This window comes from Erythrolamprus reginae, chromosome 1 (genome assembly GCF_031021105.1).
Source record: "Erythrolamprus reginae isolate rEryReg1 chromosome 1, rEryReg1.hap1, whole genome shotgun sequence".
NCBI lineage: Eukaryota > Metazoa > Chordata > Lepidosauria > Squamata > Dipsadidae > Erythrolamprus > Erythrolamprus reginae.
The window spans coordinates 286543183-286565673 of record NC_091950.1 but is presented as its reverse complement, the minus strand read 5'-3'; the positions used below and the strand labels follow the sequence as shown (position 1 = coordinate 286565673).

At 40.1% G+C, this 22491-nt stretch overlaps 1 protein-coding gene across 2 annotated transcripts; it reads left to right on the top strand.

Moving 5' to 3' along the window:
• The first annotated feature begins 5917 nt into the window (after positions 1 to 5917).
• Positions 5918 to 21105, top strand: SRSF12 (serine and arginine rich splicing factor 12). 2 transcript variants are annotated; one of them, XR_011557393.1, is made up of 6 exons: positions 6169 to 6329; positions 13408 to 13512; positions 16680 to 16783; positions 16994 to 17135; positions 18116 to 18972; positions 20721 to 21105. XR_011557393.1 is itself a non-coding variant. In XM_070733195.1 (5 exons), exons 1-5 carry the CDS (start codon positions 6265 to 6267, stop codon positions 18402 to 18404), a joined length of 705 nt encoding a protein of 234 aa, XP_070589296.1. In that variant the 5' UTR covers positions 5918 to 6264; the 3' UTR covers positions 18405 to 20633. The 2 variants fall into 2 exon arrangements, 1 of the variants encoding a protein (XP_070589296.1); XM_070733195.1 differs by lacking the exon at positions 20721 to 21105 and having other exon boundaries at positions 5918 to 6329; positions 18116 to 20633.
• Positions 21106 to 22491: the final 1386 nt, after the last annotated feature.

The window sequence follows — 22491 nt, the reverse complement described above, 5'->3', positions numbered from 1 at the left end:
GAACCTTGGAAGTTTTTTTAGTGCAACTTCTTGCGATAGTAAGAATCCTCAGACAGTTCCCAACCAATGGCAGTCTCACCTTTGTTGAACCTTTCTCTGCCCAGTTCTTTTAATCATTCTGCACAGGAGTTAGCTTTCAAGGCCTGTAGAAATAGAGGCCATGTAAAGGTTGTGCAGCAAACTGCCTACCCCCTAATGGGCCTCTCATGCCTACATGATCTTAACCACTTCACATAGCCAGGATAGCATTATAGCAATAGCATTTAGACTTGTCTAGTGCTTCAGAGTGTTTTTACAGCCCTCTCTAAGCAAATTGCAGAATCAGCATATTGCCCCTAACAATCTGGGTCTTCATTTTACCCACCTGGGAAGGATGAGTCAACCTTGAGCCAATGGTGAGATTTGAACAGCTGAACTATAGCTAGCAGTTAGCTGAAGTAGCCTGCAGTGTTGCACTCTATCCACTGCACCACTCCGCTTTTCTTACAGAATGGTTCTTGCCTCATCTCCCTGACTCTCGGCACCTGAAGGGCCTCTAGGTGCTTTATCTCACAAAGATGACCAATTACTCCACTATTCTAGTTTAAAGAAGGTAAGAAGGGGGAAAAAATGCCCCAGCTGTCCACTAATAAGCTTAATAAGCATTTTAAGACAACAATCACCCTTCCTTCCAAAGAGTTGCTTATGGGAACACTATTGTAGCATTAAACCAACTTTACCTGATCGCAAAATAGCAAGCAGGGTTGGATGTGGTAAATACTTGAATGAGATCCACCAGTAAATTCCAAGATTGTGGGCTAGATTGAGAAACTGGCAAGCCATCTCAGAAAACTGGGGATCTTGGTGCTTTCTGAGCTTTGTTGCCTTCTATCAGCATCTCAGAAAAATCCAGTGATAAACTACTCTCACACTGTTGCCAAGGGAACTAGGCATATGTGTCCATCAACCACGAAGGAGTATACATATATTCCATTCCAAAGAGGTTTTATGTGTAGCTGACAAAACAGATGAGAATTTCAAACTCCTAACAATGAGGCAAAGCTGAAATTCACTTCTAAATAATGAATTCTGTCAGTACTGTGTACTTGTTGGTTTTTCCAATATATAACTTAAGCCAGCAATGTATGGTTAAGAGAATTAGCCCAATGTTGCCTTAAGGGCTAGTGCTGCAATTAGCTATAAGAGGGAGCCAGGTGCTGCTCTCTTTCTCCCTCATCTCTTACTGATTATTTTTCTGCTAGTTTGTCTGGGTGACTGCTATAGAACTGCTTTTTGCTAAATGCTGGTTTAATGTATATGTATTATGTAAGTAAGCTTGAAGTTGGTTATATGTATTGAATATGCTGCACTACATTTGGCATCACAATTAGAATAAAGGTGTATTCATCTCACATTCTGCATTTTTAAAGTAGCAATTTATGTAGCCATTGCTGGGGCAATTGATCTCCTCTAAGGACGGGCTCTTGGAAGGAATAGGACAGTGATGGCGAACCTATGACACTGGTGCCACAGGTGGCACGTAGAGCCATATCTGCTGGCACACTAGCTGTTGCCCTAGCTCAGCTCCAATGTGCATGTGTGTGCCGGCCAGCTGTTTTTGGGCTTGCACAGAGGCTCTGGAGGGGCATTTTTGGCTTCCAGAGAGCCGGGAAGGCAGGGGGGGCTCCAGAGAAGCCTTTGGAGCATTGGGAAGGCAAAACACAAGCCTTCTGGGCCCACCAGAAGTTGGGAAGCAGGCCATTTCCAGCCACAAGGGCCTCTGAGGGAAACTGTTTTCACCCTTCCCAGGCATTGAGTTATGAGTGTGGGCACTCGTCCATGCGAGATAGCACACACACATGCTCTTTCAGCACCCGAAGAAAACAAGTTTCACCATCACTGGAATAGGGGATGCTATAAATGAACACCTTTCTGACTGTTGCATAAGTCTTAAAGAGATAAATCCTAAGAAGGAGTATTTTACAAAACAACATTTCTGCTTCTTGTCTAGTACAATTGCCAAAGAGAAAATTTTTGGTTTCTGAAAAATTAAATGAATAAACACTTCTAATTAATTGCCCATTATGTAATTTTTGTTGCAGAGACTGAAATCCTTCCAATGTATGAAAAGCTACATGTTTTATAGTCTTTTACTGCCATCTTATGTGATTTCTTGCCACTGCATATCAAACCAGAGTTTACAATACAGTACACCATTTCCCCATCCTAATGAATAGCTTCAGCATAGATGGTTGCAGTGACACAGAAAAGTATATATAATGTAGAAGATGGAGCTACCATACAATAGTTACACCCTTTCTTAACCCTATGGTAAGAAATTATTGTATTTCTTCCTCTCTTTTCCATCTCTATTAAAAATGCAGGAATATTGCCTACTTTCATATACAATGATACCTCGTCTTATGAACCCCTTGTCATACAAACTTTTTGAGATACGAACCCGGGGTTTAAGATGTTTTTGTCTCTTCTTCCAAACTATTTTCGCCTTACGAACTCGCCGCCACCGCTGGGTTGCCCCGCCTCCGGACTTCCGTTGCCAGGCGAAGGCTCCCCTCGTTGGGAAACCCCACCTCCGGACCTTCCGTTTCCAGCGAAGCACCCATTTTTGCGCTATTGGGATTCCCCTGAGGCTCCCCTCCATGGGAAACCCCACCTCCGGACTTCCACGTTTTTGCGATGCTGCAAGGGAATACCAGCATCGCAAAAACGGGTGTTTCACTGGCAATGGAAGTCCGGAGGTGGGGTTTCCCAGCGAGGGAAACCTCAGGGAAATTGCAGCATCTCAAAAACACCGAAGTCTGGAGGTGGGGTTTCAAGGACTTCCTATTTTTGTAAGCCGGCCTGAGTCTACAGAGAAGGGCGGCATAGAAATCTAAACAAATAAAGAAAATAAATAAATATACATGGCAGCCATTAAAAATAGCTGGAAACTACATCTAATTCAGAATGCAGTAGTGTGGATAGCTTTGTATGCATCTCAATATGCTCAAGTAACAACTATATGAGCTTCATTGGCTCCCAGTAGGTTCCTGGATATAATTCAAGATGCTGGTTGTCATTATCAAAGCCATTTATGGCATTGGAATGGTTTGTTTGTTAGATATCTTGTCTTCAGTTTTTATATCTATCCCACAAGATCTGGGCATGCTCCTTTCAATTAAATAGTGCCATCTGATGGGATCTAGAAAGCATGCCCTCTGTGTTGCTGCTGTTGTCCCTCTTTAGGTTTCTTTCTGTTCAGCCTCTAATATCAATGTTGTCAATATATTAATTTGTGCTTAAATTTATTTATTTATTTATTCGATTTTTATGCCGCCCTTCTCCTTAGACTCAGGACGGCTTACAACATGTTAGCAATAGCACTTTTTTTTAACAAAGCCCCCACAATCCGGGTCCTCTTGAGATTTATATAACTTCAGCGGCCTGAGGGCCACTAGAGTAAGGATTATATAAATTGGGGTAAGCCCAATTTGAGGTACAGTGGTACCTCTACTTAAGAACTTAATTTGTTCCGTGATCAGGTTCTTAAGTAGAAAAGTTTGTAAGTAGAAACAATTTTTCCCATAGTAATCAATGTAAAAGCAAATAATGCGTGCAAACCCATTAGGAAAGAAATAAAAGCTCGGAATTTGAGAGGGAGGAGGAGGAGGAAGAAGAGGAGCAGAACAGTCGCTGCCCAGAGCGAAGGGAGTGTTTCTTTTCTTTGGGCACTGGCAGAGGTTTATTACCTCTCCAAGTGCCTAGAGAAAGGAAAATGCTTTGTTCACTCTGGACTGCCAAAGCCGCCTTAAGCGCCAACGAAAGGCTCCTCTGGCAGCCCAGAAAAGCCAAAGATGGCCGGGATTAAAGGGGGAATGGCAGAAAACTGCCTGGCCTTTGTGCCACTCTCAAATTTCTTGGGAAATTTTTCCGGCCTCGGATTCTTAAGTACAAAATGGTTCTTAAGAAGAGGCAAAAAAATCTTGAACACCTGGTTCTTATCTAGAAAAGTTCTTAAGTAGAGGCGTTCTTAAGTAGAGGTACCACTGTATTAAAAACATACTCCTGGATCGCTGGAACCAGCAGCGACTCAGGCCTGCCAAGCCCCTGAGCTGGTTCTCTCAGCAGCACCATAGGCACTGTCATCTTGGTTTTTGCTTCTGCGCATACACAGAATTTTTTTTTAGTACTGCACATACACACAGTGTGCAATGCATGCACACCATGTGTATCCCTGAGCAAAGCGGCAGCAGGAGAATCCAGAACCCACTCCTTAGTGGTTCCCCTTTTTTTGGCCATGCCCCACCTAAGCATCTATAAAATCCTGATGCCTGCCCCCCCCCCCGCAACATATAATTTTTACTATTCAAAAAGTGAACTCTACTCACACGGAAGAAGCCTAAAAGGCCATTAACTTGGTTTAAAACAGGTTCCAATTGCCCCCATTAAAATAAAATTCCCCTCCTGTGTTGAGTGGACCCCACCTTGGGTACCGCTGGTTTGGACTGTTATTTCAGCCCTTTGTTAACTGTGAAGCCTTGGTGACAATGACACCAATTTTATACAATTGGCATAAAAAGCAGCAGCCAGACTTCTGAAAGAGGAAAGCCACTATTAGTATAATACTGTACACTATTTTGTCTGCTTTAGTAGTTATCAATCAGCTTCTATTTGCAGTAACTTTAACTAAACAGCCCTACACAGTTCAGTTTCCTTGGAAGCTTATCTGCTTCAGATGGATTCTGCCCATCCTGTTGCAAAACTTATTAAAATGGTTACCTTGAGTTTCTAATGCCTCAAGAGATAAGGGAATGTTAAGACTGAAAAGCAGTTTTCTTATATAGAGGACTTACAGTTTGGTACACCTTGCCACCAGGAATGTATTTGACCCTTGGTAAGGCAGGAAAGACCATTTCCTTTTGAAGATTTATGACGGTGATGGTGGAGACTACCTTCAGCTGGGATTTTATTTTATTGATGGATGGAATTTGTATGCCCCCCTCCCCGCCCAATCCTGAAGGACTTTTGGTGGTTTACAACAGTAAAATAGTATAAAATAGTATTTAAAAAATTAAAATCAAATTAATGCAGTCATACCATGTCATATGGTGTCGGAACTAAAGATGCCGATTGCTCATTGTTGGAAATAATGGGTGGTTTGAGCTTATGTCATTTTATTGGACTTTTTAGGTTTAAAAAAAAAATGTTTGTAAACATTCCAATAATCTTGGGCAAGGGAGGTGTAATGTTAAATAAATAATAAAACATGCTCTCTTGCATCCCTAAGACTCTCCAGAGAAATAGATAGATAGATAAATAGATACATACGTACATACATACATACACTGCATATATGTACATGTACACTACTCAAAAAAAATAATGGGAACACTTAAACAACACACTATAATTCCAGATAAATCAAACTTCTGTGAAATCAAACTGTCCACTTAGGAAGCAACACCGATTGACAATCAATTTCACATGCTGTTGTGCACATTCAACTTTGTACAGAACAAAATATTCAGTGAGAATATTTTATTCTTTCAGATCTAGGATGAGTGTTCCCTTTATTTTTTGAGCAGTATATATATAAAAAAATTATATCATTATAATATTATATATTTATTATATAATAAATAAATATAATATATTATATTATAATATTATATAATTGTCTGTCTGTCTGTCTGTCTGTCTGTCTGTCTGTCTGTCTGTCTGTCTGTCTGTCTGTCTAATTAGACGGATTGCTCTATTTCAGTAATCCTTGGATAGTACTTTATGATGCTAGAATGAAATAAATTGAAGAGTCGGGGAGGAGGGAGGGAAAAACCCGGGATGTCTGGCTGCTTTTAAAGCTGCCAGAAGAACTCGACTGAGAATTTAGCCTGATAGCTTTCACAGCCGCAGGAAGCTCCGCGGTGCTTTCGAAGCCTCCGGCCCCACCGTTGGAAATCCAGTTGTCTCCCCCTTCCCCACCCCCCAGTTCCCGGGACAGCTCCCGCGGTGTCTAGCGAGGCCGCGACCCGTATAGGAGGAGACTCGCGCGGGCCTTTCTCTCTCTCCACCTCCGGCTCTCGCCATTGTTCCCGCCCCCTCGCCGACTCTTTCGGGCCTCTCTCTCCGTTCGCTGTGGGCCGCCGCGGCGAGGCTCGTAAGGTCTCCATCCCGGCCTTTTCTTGCCGCAGCCTCCGAAGCCTCTTCTTCCTCCTCCATCCCAAGCTCGTCTTGCTCGCCTCGCCGCCGGTCAGTTCCCGAAGGGGAGATCCCAGGCCTCCGACCGCCATGTCCCGCTATACGCGGCCTCCCAACACCTCGCTCTTCGTCAGGAACGTGGCGGACGCCACTAGGTGAGGAGACGGTGGAGGGGAGGCGGCCTAGAGTCATAAGGGAGCGGCCGCGGGAGAGCAGCGGGCCTTTTCGGAAAAACGGGGCCCGTCTCTCCTATTTTGGGAGCAGGGTGGCCGGGCAAGCGACGAGGGTGACGAGCGGCCCGGGTTAGGGATGCGGGCTGCTGGTGGTGGTGCAAGAAAGCGTCACCATTTTAAAAGAGGTGGTGGTTTTATTTGTTTTAATTCCCCACCGACATTTTTTTTATTTTTAATTTTAAGAAAATATAATCTTTATTGAAGATAAATAGAGGAGGGGATACATAAAGCAAAAGGATTATGCGAATACTGTATTGGTACAAATATATATGAATTGAGAGTATACAGTTATAAATCAAAATGCACGCTTCCATATAGAGAAGAGAATAAGGCTGAAGAGAAAGAGAAAGAGAGAAAAGGGGGAAGGAAAGAGAAGAGGAAACATTAAAAATAAAAAAGAAGAAAGAAAGAAGAGATAAATTAATATCTAAATTTATCAGATGTGGTAAATAGTGTCAACTTATCTGTTGAGCCGATTACAGCTTTTAGGATGTTTACTATCAATATAGATGAAAGTTCCCCACCAACATATGTGCATTGAATACCTGGACCAAATATTATTAACATTGCTGGGCGAAGCTTTGCCTCTCAAAGGTCTCTTGGGGCCTATCCCAAGGAGAACGTTGTTCATTTCCTTGCTATTTCCCCCCCACATTTTATTTTAAAAAAATCATAGAATGCACAATGGAAAAAACACGACGGGGTGGGTGGGGTGGAATAAATCCTCTCCATAGGATTAAGAAGAGCAGGATTTCTTCTCTCCCACCCCCTTTCCAATGTCAAGTCTCTCACACACCTTGCTTTTAAGGGGAAAACGAATTAATTCCTATGAGGAAGACTTTAACTTGCTTTTGTATCACCATAGCAGTATGTTTCTCTGGGGGAAATCTAGCTGCATGCCTCAACACGTTGGTCCCAACATTTGGGGAAACCTCCATAGATTTTTTGATACCTTCCCAGTATGCTTTCAATAAAATGTAAGCTTAGACCAAGGATATAATTCTGTGGATTCAATCTTAGCTTCCTTTTCTTTTGATAGTATTTCCTCCAGGCCCGAGGTTTAATTGAAAGTTATAGAACTTAATGATGCAAATGGGAATTAGGCTTCTGCTTTGTTTTTTTAAAAAAATACAAGGTAGGTACTGTACATTTTGAGATGTGCAGATTATAATTTGGAAATGGATTGTATTTGCTGGAATTTTCCCCTGCCTATGAAGAGGCAAAAACTTTGTATCCAGTTTGTTGGTATAAGTTTCATTTTTGTTATGTTTTGAAAATAACTTGTGGTGGGTTAAATGATAAGATGTTTGCCCTCTTCTTAACTTCAATTAGATATAAAATGTCTACTGTGTTTCATCAGTATCATATACTGTAGATTGATTTTTTAAATTTTAACTGATTTAAGTACAGTTCCCTGATTAAATTAACATTTAATCATTTCTAATATACAAGGTAAAGATGTCCCCAAACTAGGTTTGGCTCCTGGTAATTGGACCCATCCATTTTTTCTGGCAGTATTATCAAAATTATTCATAATTGTCTTCTGTTCCTGTGTGTGTGTGTGTGTGTGTGTGTGTGTGTGTGTGTGAGAGAGAGAGAGAGTCATTTATTCCCCATTCTAATCATCCTAATTTCCAAATTGTTCTTCACTCAAATATAATCAGGGCTGAGCCTGTTTACCTCCTTAGATTTGTCATTTCAAAAATGAATATAGTAAACCTATTGAAACATTTTTTCCTTTCACATAAGAGACCTTTATCTACAAGTTTTTATAGTTATACTGTCTTCCTGGGACCTCAAAAGAGAACAGAATAAATAGATTGTACAAGGTTTGAATCCAAATTAGTCAGAGATGTTTTGGATCTAGCATAGCATCTTCCTGGTACCCGTCCCTATCCTCTTTAAAAGATGCAAGCTTTCCCCCGGGTTTATTGGTAGTGTAAACTCAGGACAATAAGTGTTTCAAATTTGGAGATGGCTATTATTGTTATTAAGCATATTATAACATGACAAGAGAGAAGTAAACATACATGCACACACAATTCATGTAAATTATATATAACACTTCAATGCAGTATGGCAGTGGCTTCATAACTGCATGTCCAACTTAGCGATTACCTTTGGATTTGCTTCAGGCAGATCTTCTAGGAAATCAGAGAATGCATGTCTTGGGCAATCTTACATAATATGTTTAATACTTTGCGAGATGGTGACAGGGCAGCCAATGTTGCTGCTGTTTTGAAAGTCTCTTGAATTTATATATTATATATTATTTTCCTTAGCACACTTAGGAGCTATCAAGAAATACAGAGAGTGTACTCACTTCTAATTTGAAATACCCTTATTCAAATATAGATAAACAATATTTTGTGAATGGAACTAGAATGTGTTTGTATAGTTCTTTCCCCTATTGAACTACTATCTTTTATCTGTCATTAACAAAAAATGGCATCCCTATAAAATCTGCTGTTAGCATTGCTAAAGCATATCTTGTCTTTATAACATCCTTATAGTTCCCAGATATATCCCCAAGGTAATGAGTTATAAAACTGGCCATGATGATATCAGAGCAGGAGGAAAACATTCCTTTAGCATTACAGCCAAGAACAGCTTAAGTTTATCTCACTTATGGATGAGGGCAACATCAGGCGATCTGATAAAATAAAGATGCTTCATGGACAGGTTGTGTTATAGTTTAAGTACCAGTAGGGACCTTTTTATGTTATTTATTTGGGAGTAGGAAACTTCTCTGACAATTTCACTGAATTTGTTTTCATTGTAATGGAACTATAAATTATAGGTTGCCTACATACAAACAAAATGATGCTGTGGAAACTCCCACTTAGGGAAAAAGCAAGGATTTGTTAGTGAGTTATTTTCCCTGCTGTTGATCTAGCACAGGGGTGTCAAACACAATTTTATTGAGGACCGCATCAGGGTTGTGCTTGATCTTGGGGGGAGGGGGCAGGGGGGCATGGCTAGCTCAAGGCCACTTGTGTCAGAGGCACCTGTGGTGGTCTCAGCACTCTGCCAGCAAAAATGGGCTTCCAAGCTCCATTTTTGGTTGCAAAAACCTCCTCTAACCCTCTGCCATCGAAAACAGTGCTCAGAAGGGCTGCCTGTGGCCTTCTCAAGCTCTGTTTTTGCTGGCAGAGCACCATGGGCTGGTCCTTTGCTGTTTCCAGGGTGGCCTGCAGGCCAAATCTAAGCACTCCATGGTCTGAATCCAGTCTCTACAACTTGAGTTTGACACCCCTGATCTTGCAGGTTTCTTTCTGCAGCAAGAAAAGGGTGGAATGAAAAAGCACAAGGACAGTGAATATGATCAGTTTCATTACTGTAATATGTCCCCTTTCTATCAGAATATTGCATAAGGAGAGATACTCTCACAGTAATTTAGGATCATCTGAGGGGTGGGGTAGGGGGTGTCTACAATTTCTCTTTCAAAAAATGGTTAAATTCCTCATTTAATGGAAACTTCAGAATTAAACTATCTTTCTTTAAAATTCATATAAGCCGTTAATGATTTTCTTCTTCATCAAAAAATTGGGGAGAATTCAATTTAGCTGACAGCTGTATAATGGGGAAATACTATTATTGTTTTACATCACAATACAATTGCAAAGTAAATTGGCCCTTTTGTATCGGCAAAAGGTACATAATCAAGAAATGCTCTATTGAAACAGATTAATTTTGAATAAGGCAAATTGATTAGGATCATGCCTGTTAAACATTTAAAACTTGCGTGCTAAGATTCTAATATGGATCTATACCACCATTCTTTTCACACACACCTGTGTAGCTTGCTAATTGTGTTTTTAAATATGTACTTTGATGCTCAGATACTCCATCTATGTTTATTGGTTCTTATATTTAAAAAACAAGCAATTCATAAAACAAACTGTTCATGCACTAACTGAGCCCTATGCACTAACTATCATATTTTTCAGACTATGAGTCACACACGCCCTCCCAAAAGTGGATGGAAATGTCTGTGCTTCTTACAGAGCAAATGTTGCAGAAGCCCTGCCCACCCACCAGCCACCACCCTTTGGCCTCTGCCTCCCAGGAATTTGCCTCCTTGCAGCAGACAGCAAACAGCCTGCTCAGCTTCAGCACAGCCTGATTTAGCATGAGCAGCTGGTTGGCAGTTGAATCTGCCTCCTGGAATACCACTGATCAGCTGTTCCAGGCTGCAGGATCACTGTTGCCCATCGCCACTGCAACCTATTGCTTCCCCATTTTTGGCCTCTGCGCATCCCATTTTCTGCCTGTTCCAAGCAGCTGGGATAGGTGGCAGTGACGATGGGCTCCGATGCCGCCAATGGGCAGAGATGGCACCAACAGATGGTGGCAATCCCCATAGCCTGGAACAGCTAATTGGGGTATTCTGGGAGGCAGTTCCAGCCACCAATCTGCACCAATTATGCTAAATCAGACTGTGCTGAAGCTGACCAGCCTGTTTGCTGCAAGGAGGCAAAATGCTGGGAGGCAGAGGCAGATTTTTCTTGTTCTCTTTCCCAAAATCTAGGTGCATCTTATAGTCTGGAATGTCTTATAGTCCAAAAAATACAGTAAGAGAGTGTGTGTGTGTATCCATTACTACATGGCATTGAATCAGATTACTTACAGGATTATCTCCTGCCGTGTAAATCCCAGTGACCGGTTAGGTCCCTTAGAGTTGGCCTTCTCCAGGTCCCGTCAACTAGACAATGTCACTTGGCGGGGCCTAGGGGAAGAGGGGGGCTCCGCCCCTCTGGAATCAGCTCCTTCCAGAGATCCGTACTGCCCCCACCCTCCCTGCTTTTCGCAAGAGTAAAGACTTGTTTGTGCCGCCAGGCTTGGGGCCATTAGACCCTGGCCCCCTGGCTGATGAAAGGTAATGTATGTTTGTTGTGTGAATGGGAATAATGGATTTTTAATCCTATTGGGTTTTAGATTAATTACCTAAATTAATTGGATTGGATGTTTATATTGTTTTTATATATGTTATAAGCCGCCCTGAGTCCCCGAATGTAGAGGGAGAGGGGTGGCATATAAATCCTATATATATACTCCAAAAAAATCACACATAACCCTTCCCTGGTACAAGCTGATACAGGAGGCGAGCCTGTAGCCTAGAAGATAAGGCCACTGCCTTACAAGGCAGAGCCCCAGGTTCAAATCCCAGTAAGGATGTGGCTACCTGATGAGGGAAAATAAGCCTGAAATAGATCTATACTAGTCTCCCTTCCTTTTCATTATCAGCAAAAATGTGTTACATACACACACACACACACACACACGGTTGATTTTCTGTCGAAATCACTCTGGTATTTCGGTTTTGTTTGCCTGAACGCAAAGCCGAAAGCACCAACCTGAAGATGATGAGTGGGACTTCTTTGAAACGTCGCCAGGATTCTATCAACCTTAAACGGGAAAAGACACGAATATGCCAAGATCTACACACCTATACCTGTGAAAATCTACGAATACACACACACCAGAATGAGACTCATATAAATTGGGATCAATTTGTTTAACTCCAGGTTTCTAGGGATTTCCTTCAATTTGTAGAGATAGCTTAAAAAAATGAATGCAGAAGCTTTGTTCCAAACAGAGTGGAATTTCTTTTAATTTTTGTTAGAGAAGTGAGACAATTCTCTTGTTTATAATAGGGTTTATTTGCAATGACTAGCTTATTCATTATCTATGACAAATAAGTTTCCAAATAAGTTTCCTTTTAGCTGATAAAATAAATGATTATTCATTTCAACTTATCAGAAATTTGTATAAATTTGTTATTTACAACTAATTTACAACTAAATAATTGTATAATCAGAAATCAGCCTCTGAAACCCCAATTTGAGAAGCTTTTTTTCTGAAGTTCTATTTCAGAGGCTTTTTTCAGCCTCTGAAACCTCTGTTTCAGAGACTGGGCTGGGTTGTTTCAATTTTTGGATGTACGTTAGATTGAGCTGTGTAACTAGATTCTGAGGTGAGATTCTAAGGGGAAAGTGGAAATTTAACCTAATTTTCCTTGTGCTAATTTAACACCTTAATATTTGTCATATACTGCAACCAATACGTTTATAACTAACCTAGTTAAAGTTACATTAATATATAGTATAATGTATTGTAAAAATGCAGTTTTAATTCTAATTAGTATAGGCCAGGGGTAGGCAAAGTTGGCTCTTCTATGACATGTGGACTTCAACTCCCAGAATTCCTTGAGCTAGCATGATTGGATCAGGAATTCTGGGAATTAAAGTCCATAAGTCATAGAAGAGCCAACATTGCCTACCCCTGGTATAGGCCCTTCAGCAAATGTGATATTTATCTAATCCCTATTTATTGAGTTCTCTGTAGTGCATGATCACTTTTATGAGTTGTTGTAACCCTTTTCAAACTCCTCACTTCATCACATTTTTACTGTGTAAAAATGATTTCATTTTCTTTTTCCTGAATCAGTTTAATTTTAGACTTCATGTTCAGCTACCACTATATTTGTGAGAGAAAAAGATGTGTTTTTACTTTCCCATAGTATTCTCACCTTCAAAAGTCCTGGTATCTTCCAGGCTAAATTGTACCCTTTTTTAGATTTGAAAAGAATACAGTGTATAATTGCAGTTTCAGGAAGGGAGAAAAACTTTGAGATGTTCCTGTTTGTGGCCTTTTTGTCATACATTTAGCTCCCTATATTGTTTCACTGTTCAAATAAAAAACACAAATAAAACTTTTCCATTACTAGAAAAATAAAGTTTAAGAGAGGCCTTAAAGGTTCATGTCTGTTTTTGCTTAATGTAATAGTCGTATACTTGAAAGTACTAAATATTTCCCAGTTTTGATTTTTCCAGGTAGCCAAAATAGTGGTTAAAGGTCAAATTAATACCACAAGAAATCTTAGGATTATACAAAGTATTTCTTTAATATTTTTAAATATAAAAAACATTTCATGGTACCAGGTGCCATTATATAGATACACTCATGGTTTTTTTGCCTTATTTCTAAAACACTTCAGGCCTGAGGATTTGCGCCGTGAATTTGGTCGATATGGCCCTGTAGTAGACGTATACATTCCGCTTGACTTCTACACAAGACGCCCACGAGGATTTGCTTATATACAATATCCTTTATTTCTTTGTATTGTTATTGTGGTGCATTGTTGTTATTGCATCCTAACTTAATGTATTTATTTCTTTGTCTCAGAAAATGTAAAGCAGTCCACAGTGGCTGGCAAGCACCCCAAAGTTTGAATGAACCCGGTTAGATAGAGTCCAAGCAGGCAAGCCAAAAGACACCTTAAAGTTCAAGCTTCAAGGAATAAAGAGGGAGGGTGGAAAAAGATAAAAAGAAAACTGGAAGAGGGAAAGTCCTTTTTCAAGGAAAAAGACAAAGCCACAACACCAAGTTAAGGCTTCGGCTTTCCGACATTTGCACGAGTTCCAAAGTCAAAGCCAAGTCTGATTTGGTTGGTTCTACGGCCCTTGTCAAGTCCATCTAGCAAGCCCAAAAGAGTAACGGTCAAGATCAAGTGACATGGAGGTAACTGACAAAGTTTCCTTTTGTATCTTATCGCTCAAACTCTTACATTTCAAGTCAAGAATTTGTTTGTTTATAATTGTTCTAGTTTTAAATACTGTTTTCTTAAATTAATACAAAATAATTGTATACAAATATTTGTTGGTTTTTCTATTAATTTATTCCCTAACAAAATAGATGTAAGTGCAATAGTGCTTGTTTTAATTATCTAGCACAATTTCTATATCATCAAAATTTATTTGTTGTAAAAGAATTTAAAAAACAGCAGAATGAAAAAGTCAGATGATTATGAAAATAAGTGGCAGAATAATATTGAACTATATTTTCAAATTTTAAACTGTACTTATCCATTAGATGCTAATGAAGACCCTTATTGCAAGTTGCATACCATAACTATATTTTCACCCATTCAAAGATGCACTAAAGATATAAAGGCTCAATTATATAGAGAATTCCTTCAGGTCAGGACTTTTGGCATTCATATAAAAGAAGAAGCAGATTTGTTACACAAAGATATGCCGTTGAAATGAAATGAAGTCAGCCTGTGCAGAAATTTTGTATTTGTTTCAGTGGTCAAAGAATTTTGGATTTATAATGCATTCAGTCTTCTCTTTTATTTGTAACATTGAGATGCTTCAATGTTTTGCAGTACACCAAATATACTTGTCTTCTATTGCTGCTTTTGGCTAATTTCAGATGTTGATTTATTGTTTACTATTGTTTACTACATTTGTTTACTTTTGGCCAATGTCATGTAAATTCACCCAGTATGAGTCACTCAGCAAGCCATGACTAAAATTGTTATATCTATGATGTGTGAACATAGACATAGTGTGTAGGGAGATTTACATTTCCAAACACAGCCGACCAGGATTTTGAAGTCCCACACAAAATACCCACCAATCTTTTAATACATAATAAAGTGGTACCTCTACTTACGAACTTAATTTGTTCTGTGACCAGGTTCTTAAGTAGAAAAGTTTGTAAGAAGCAGCAATTTTCCCCATAGGAATCAATGTAAAAGCAAATAATGTGTGTGATTGGGGAAACCACAGGGAGAGTGGAGGTCCTGTTTCCTCCCAGGAGATTCCTACAGAGGCCCCACGGAGGCTTCTCCCCACCTTTTCCGGCCCTGTTTCCTCCCAGGAGATTCCTACAGAGGCCCCACAGAAGCTTCTCCCTTCCTTTTCTGGCCCTGTTTCCTCCCAGGAGATTCTTAGAAAGGTCCCACAGAGCCTTCTCCCTTCCTTTTCCGCCCTTGTTTCCTCCCAGGAGATTCCTAGAAAGGCCCCACAGAGCCTTCTCCCTTTCTTTTCCGGCCCTGTTTCCTCACAGGAGATTCCTAGAAAGGCCCTACGGAGGCTTCTCCCTACCTTTTCTGGCCTTGTTTCCTCCCAAGAGATTCCTACGGAGGCCCCACAGAAGCTTCTCCCTTCCTTTTCCGGCCCTGTTTCCTCACAGCAGATTCCTAGAAAGGCCCTACGGAGGCTTCTCCCTACCTTTTCTGGCCTTGTTTCCTCCCAGGAGATTCCTACAGAGGCCCCACAGAAGCTTCTCCCTTCCTTTTCCCGCCCTGTTTCCTCCCAGGAGATTCTTAGAGAGGTCCCACAGAGCCTTCTCCCTTCCTTTTCCGCCCTCGTTTCCTCCCAGGAGATTCCTAGAAAGGCCCCACAGAGCCTTCTCCCTTTCTTTTCCGGCCCTGTTTCCTCACAGGAGATTCCTAGAAAGGCCCTACGGAGGCTTCTTCCTACCTTTTCTAGCCCTGTTTCCTCCCAGGAGATTCTTAGAGAGGCCCCACAGAGCCTTCTTCCTTTCTTTTCCGGCCCTGTTTCCTCACAGCAGATTCCTAGAAAGGCCCTACGGAGGCTTCTCCCTACCTTTTCTGGCCTTGTTTCCTCCCAGGAGATTCCTACAGAGGCCCCACAGAAGCTTCTCCCTTCCTTTTCCCGCCCTGTTTCCTCCCAGGAGATTCTTAGAGAGGTCCCACAGAGCCTTCTCCCTTCCTTTTCCGCCCTTGTTTCCTCCCAGGAGATTCCTAGAAAGGCCCCACAGAGCCTTCTCCCTTTCTTTTCCGGCCCTGTTTCCTCACAGGAGATTCCTAGAAAGGCCCTACGCAGGCTTCTCCCTACCTTTTCTGGCCTTGTTTCCTCCCAGGAGATTCCTAGAGAGACCCCACAGAGGCTTCTTCCTGCCTTTTCCAGTTACAGTTTCGGAGGCTCAGGTTTCTAAGTGGAAAATGGTTCTTGAGAAGAGGCAAAAAAAATCTTGAACACCTGGTTCTTATCTAGAAAAGTTTGTAAATAGAGGTGTTCTTAGGTAGAGGTACTACTGTACTTGCAAATAAATCTATGTACTAACTTGCATTCCTATGCAAAATTGGAATGATTACATGATAAAGTAATGATATTTTCTGTCTATTGTGGGACCCTGGTAGATGCTTGAACTTGATAAAATGCCAAGCCAGTGGTGTTTTGAAACATTTAGTGAACACCTAAAAGTGAATTGTGGTCATTGGTCTTTTTTCCTGAATGAAAATGTGATCTTCCTTTCACACTTTACATATTTCTTAGCATATGCCTTGATGAAATGTTTTTATAATTAAGAGACCACAAAGAATATGCAACAATTAAGTTTTATGTAGAATATAAAAATAAGATAATTTATTTCAAAAATATTTGAGTGTGTAGTCCATGCTATATGATGTATTTTTTTGCTTTGTGCATGTTTAAAGTGTCCTTAACAGACAGTCATGTTTGAAGATGTTCGTGATGCAGAAGATGCTCTTTATAACCTCAATAGAAAGTGGGTATGTGGCCGGCAAATTGAAATACAGTTTGCACAAGGGGATCGCAAAAGTAAGTGAAAATAAACACATCACTTACTTATTCTGCAAATATTTATTTAAGAAAGTAGATTTTCATATTGCTTAGAATTATACAAGAACAACAATCATGACACTCACAATGTAGAGGGACCGTTTATTAAAATATAAAAGTAATAACATGCTAACAATGTAAGATGATTCTGTTTTTTTGCATTCGCCCAGTTTTTGTTTTAATTTCCAGCTCCAGGTCAGATGAAATCAAAAGAACGTCGCCAGTGTTCTCCAATGGATTACAGAAGATCAAGAAGCCATAGCCGAAGGAGGACACGTAGCCGAAGTTCATCGTGGGGCTGGAGTAGAAGACACTCTGACAGCTTTAAAGAGTAAGTTAGTTTAAATATCAATCAGTGAAAAAAAAATGCTACTTCATAAAGTGGGGCATGATTCAATTACATAAACTGCTTCAAGAGAATATAATAGCAAAGATGGTAACCAATGAGAGAAAGGAAATGCTGTTCAAAGTTTTTGAAGTAGAATGGCATAGAAAAACCATAAATGAATGAATAATACATGTATTATATGTATAGGTTCAGTAAGCCTGTCTCCTTAAATAATAATTTGAACACTAGGACTAGAGATTAGAGTTGATCCACAATGTAGTTATTTACAAATGCTTATATTTTATAACTTTGAAGCACTGAGTTATCTTTGCTGTCTCTTAGTGGTTGCATAAGAGCTGAGGTGGCACAGCAGGTAAAGTGCTGTACTGTAGGCCACTGAAGCTGACAGTAGGTCAGCGGTTCAAATCTCATCACCTGCTCAAGGTTGACTCAGCCTTCCATCCTTCCGAGGTGGGTAAAATGAGGACTCGGATTGTGGGGGCAATATGCTGGCTCTGTTAAAAAGTCCTATTGCTAACATGTTGTAAGCCTCCCTGAGTCTAAGGAGAAGGGCGGCATAAAAATTGAATGAATAAATAAATAAATAAATACATTATTGTTGCCATTGCAAGGTACAAAATGTACACACAAGATGTACAAAATACTATATGGAATGTGTTTGGTTTCAGCAGAAGGCTAAACAATTTAGGGATGTTGTCTAAGGAAGATCCATCCACATTCACTTTCTAGGATTGTTTTAAATCCTTTTTAAAATGTCCACAATAGTTTCCTTACATTCAGAAAACAGCTGGGGACTTTGGGTATAAAGTCTGCCTAGAATGCACAATAAAGGAAACTTAGACAGATAAACTACAGTAATTATTTGGATCAAGCGCAGATCTAATACTGTGGATGATTTGCAGGTCAAGACATAGACGGAATTCTTATAGTCAATCTAAGTCTCGCTCAAAATCTCTTCCAAGGCATTCCAGCTCACCAAGACGATCAATCACACCTCAAAGAAATTCTACCTCTCGAGGAAGATCGCGGTCAAAATCATTGCAGAGATGTTCAAAATATGCTGAGAAATCGCCATCCAGCTCCCACCGAAGACGCTCTACTTCAAGGACAAAGTCCCGCTCACATCCAAAGCGCTCAGGTTCAGTTACCAGATCGCTATCTAAATCTCCACGGAAACATGCCAACTCCAGTTCTCGCTCTAGAAGTTTTTATCAGAGAAATAGTAACCAGTCAGTTTCTGAAGAAGATTAATGTGTTTTTCTAAGAGTTTTTTATGAGCACAAATTAAGAACAAATTTGCCCAAATGTACCTGAAATGTAAGATAATTGATTAATGAGAGGTCTCTTGGTCCATATTTTAATAAGCAGAACTCTTTAAAATTTGCTAGCATTAAATAAACATTTATTTAGCCTAGATTAGTTTCTTTTAACTTAGAGACCAATACAGTTTGAACCTAGGCTGACTCTATTGGTATAAGCTAGCATTATGCTCTGCTCTTACATCAAGTTTTCTTTTTAGGACAGAATTGTCCTTGGACCTTTCTTCCAAACCTTTGGAACAGCAAGAAATTTATGCTACTATAATTTTGTACTGGCTTAAGGGCGCACACAGGTCTGTCTGGTGCTTTGTAGTGGAGTTGGAAGGGAAAGCCTTTCTCTACCCATTTCTACTTACTTTAGTAGGTATTGCAATACAGTTGTATCAGTCTGCAGAAATATGGAGATGCTGATGGATCAGATTTTCCATTCCGCCTATGCAACTCATCCCTCTCCCCTTGAAATTTCCAAGCAAGATTTAAAAGGAGATGAGCATGCAGAAGTGAGTAAAAATCAAAATAATGCTTGATTATTAATAATTCAATTAATAATTCAATTAATAATAATTCAGTGCTTGAATGGCAGATCTGTACTTGAGATAGGACTAAGTGTTCCAATAATTTGGTTTTTTACATTGTTTATGTTAATTTTGCTGCTGTTGCCCTTATTTTAATTTGGCACTACTTGGTGCCTTTTTGGTGATACCAAGATTTTATTTGAAGACAACCATTCATATATATTTTTATGACAAGCATCCTGTTTTCCCCAAAATAAGACATCCCCTGATAATAAGCCCAATCGGGCTTTTTGAGTGCCAAGTGCTTATTTCAGGGTTCAAAAAAGAAAAAAAAAGGACAGGATCTTATTTTCGGGGGAAACACAGTATGTTTTAAGAAACAAAAATTCATAGGAAGACACTGCAACTCAAGTTGTAAAGCTTCTTTAAATTAAAACTTGTCAATGTTTCTCTAAAGCATGTTAACAGTGTAAATGGGGATATTTGTATAATGTATGGAGTTACATGTATGACAAGGTAGTAGAAGTCTAGCATTTGTCTTTCTTAATTTCATATTTAAAACTGATTAGATCTGACAATTTCACTTCATACTTTGAAAAGAAAGTAGTACCCTGGAATTTTCTGGAACTAAAATTACGAATTTACAGGGATGCGTTGCAACATTGCATTACATTAGATCTCACTTCTGTTATCAAATGAAGGTGAATTTCAGGAAATCATTATTTTCCCTTAAATGATAAATATGATTGAACATTGGATTTCTAGATTGAGTGTGGCATGTGAAAGGGTGTACAAGGACACCAGTGCAAATGAAGTGCTAGACCTTTGATCAATAATAAAATAAATTGCCTGCAAATAGAAAAAAAACTTGACAGTGAAATATCAAGTCTAGATTTTTATTCCTGGATGGCTGTCTCTGCTGCAAAGAGCTTAAAATAAAACATAAATTTAATAATGTAATTTCCATTTGCAAGCTGAGTTCATTTTCTCATTACATATTGCTATTTAGTTGAAACAGCTTTTGCTCTTGTGCAGCAATCTTTTGCTCTGCAAAATGAATAATGATCACATGATTAATTTGACTGAAATTAGTGCTTATGGAAAACAGATTAGTTAAACAGATTTTTAAAAAGGAAATAATTAGAAATATAAAATAATTTGAGGTTACTGTAATATAAGTTGTTAAGCACATGATTTTCATGTGTGGTTAAATGTTTTTGTGAAACTCTTAACGTTTGTTGTGTAAAATTTATCACATCTATATTTTCAAAATATCATTGTAGTAGGTGATCAGTATAGATGACACCAACAAGCATTTTAAAATCTAAGCCTGTAATATGATTTGACAGTTAAGCGACTCAGTATAAAGTCATTATTAGCGTGCATAACTCAAGTAACAGAGGGTATTCTATTTTTTTGTTTTGTTTTTTACAATATATGACACTTTGCATTGTGTAGTAATGTTTGGAAACTTACTATTTGTTTTTTAAATGTATGGTAACTGTGATGTCTGTTACATGGTACAAGCACTGCATTGTATTAAAATAATTGTAGTGGCAGTAAAACTACATTTCATGAGCAAGTGTTGGGAGTATCATTGTTATTTCATAGCTTAAGAAATTTCAATAAAATACATGCAGTTTTCATCTTTGCTTCCTTAAAAATGTGTTTCCTTTCAGAACCTTGTAAATTACTCGCAATAGAATCAGACTGACTTTTCTTTTGTATTGCAGGAACCATACACAACACAGTTCTTATGGTCTCAGGTTTCTTGAAAGGACTGGTGCCATATAGGGGAAATTCTGCAGTTGTTCTCCCTATTGTGAGTGATAGCTTTTGAAGATTAATGATGTCATGAAGAGCAATTACACTGGAGGCTTTCCCCCAAGCTTTTTTACATTGTCAGGAATGTTACAACCATTTCCTTTCTACATCTGCCTCTCTCCAAGATGGATTGTTCTTTCACTAAGCAAAATCTTACTTTGGTTTATGGCACATACACAAACATATGGCCTGCCTGTGACAGTGTGCAGCACTTAAACTTAGATCTTACTTGCAAACAAACTGTAGAACTAGGAAGATGTTCTTGAACATCAATAAACTTGCTGCGAAACAGGTTTCTATATATTCTCATATATTTCAGGAAGCTGGAAAGGAAACAGGAAATTAAGATGAGGCAAGGTGGACTAGGATGTACTGGACCTGCTGAAGAGTTTAATGGTTTTGGGGGTGGGGAGCTCATTCAAAACCCCTGAAGGGATTGTAAATAGGATCCGGACAGTATTACTGGGAAGGAAGGGATCAAAGAAGGAAGATATTTATTTGAAAGGGAATCACCGTCCAGAGAAACATTTATGACCCTATTATACCAAGGTGAAAAATTGCCAGCTAAGCTTAATACAGTAGAGTCTCAGTTATCCTACATAAATGGGCGTGCTGATAGTCGGATAACCAAAAATGTTGGATAATCCAGACTTTACTGTATATGGCTTGCCCGCCCGCTTCTTCCTCGTCTGTCTCTCTCGCTGGCTCGCCCACTTTGCTCCTCAGCTGTCTCTCTCAATTGACCACTTCCCTTCTCGATTCTCTCTCTCACTCGCCCACTTCACTCCTCGGCTGACTCACTCGTTCACCCGTTTTCCTACTCGGCTGTCTCGCTCGCTCACCCGCTTCCCTCCTCAGCTCTTGCTTGCCCGCCCACCCGCCTGCTTCCCTCCTTGGCTCGCTCACTCCTCAGCTTTCTTGCTTGCTCGCCCGCTTCCCTCCTCCCAGTTTGCTTTCCAGTGGTAGATGTCATGTTTGGGGGGGGGGGGGTCTGGAGGCGCGGAAATGCCTACAGCCATGCCCCCAAGCTGCCGTGACATCAGATAATCTGGAATGTCAGATTATTGAAGGACGGATAACCAAGACTTTACTGTACTTGTATAACTCTAATGAAAGAATGTAGGAGAGAGCAATTGTTACAATACAGGGCCTGAGCAGAAATTTCACTTTTCAGGCACACCAATCACTTACCTTTCATAAGCTGCTTAAGATCTGGTTGTTCACCCAAGACTTCAGCTAGAATGGGCCTTTTTGGTTGGCTATTGACTCCTTAGCTTTTGGAGTTTGGTCCTGGTTGGCTGTCTTTTCCCTCCTCCTTTTATCTGTAAACCACTCAGATGACATAGAGCAGGGGTGTCAAACTCGATTTCATTGAGGGCCGCATGAGGGCTGTTGTTGAACTCGGGGTCCAGCCGGGCATGGCTGACTGGATGAGTGTGGTCACCTTGATGCCACTCACTGCAGGTAGCTGTCTGAGTGTGCCAGACCAGCTTGATACCACTCTCCAAACTGCTGGCATGTTTCCTCTTCACACTGAATAGACCGGGCTGAAGCTACACTGGCCTGATGTTTCCTCTTTGCATAGGGTAGACTGGGCCGAAGCAATGAGGGCCGGCTACTTAAATTTTCCAAGATGGCTATATGGGCCCGATCCAACTACATCTTGGGCCGGATTTGGCC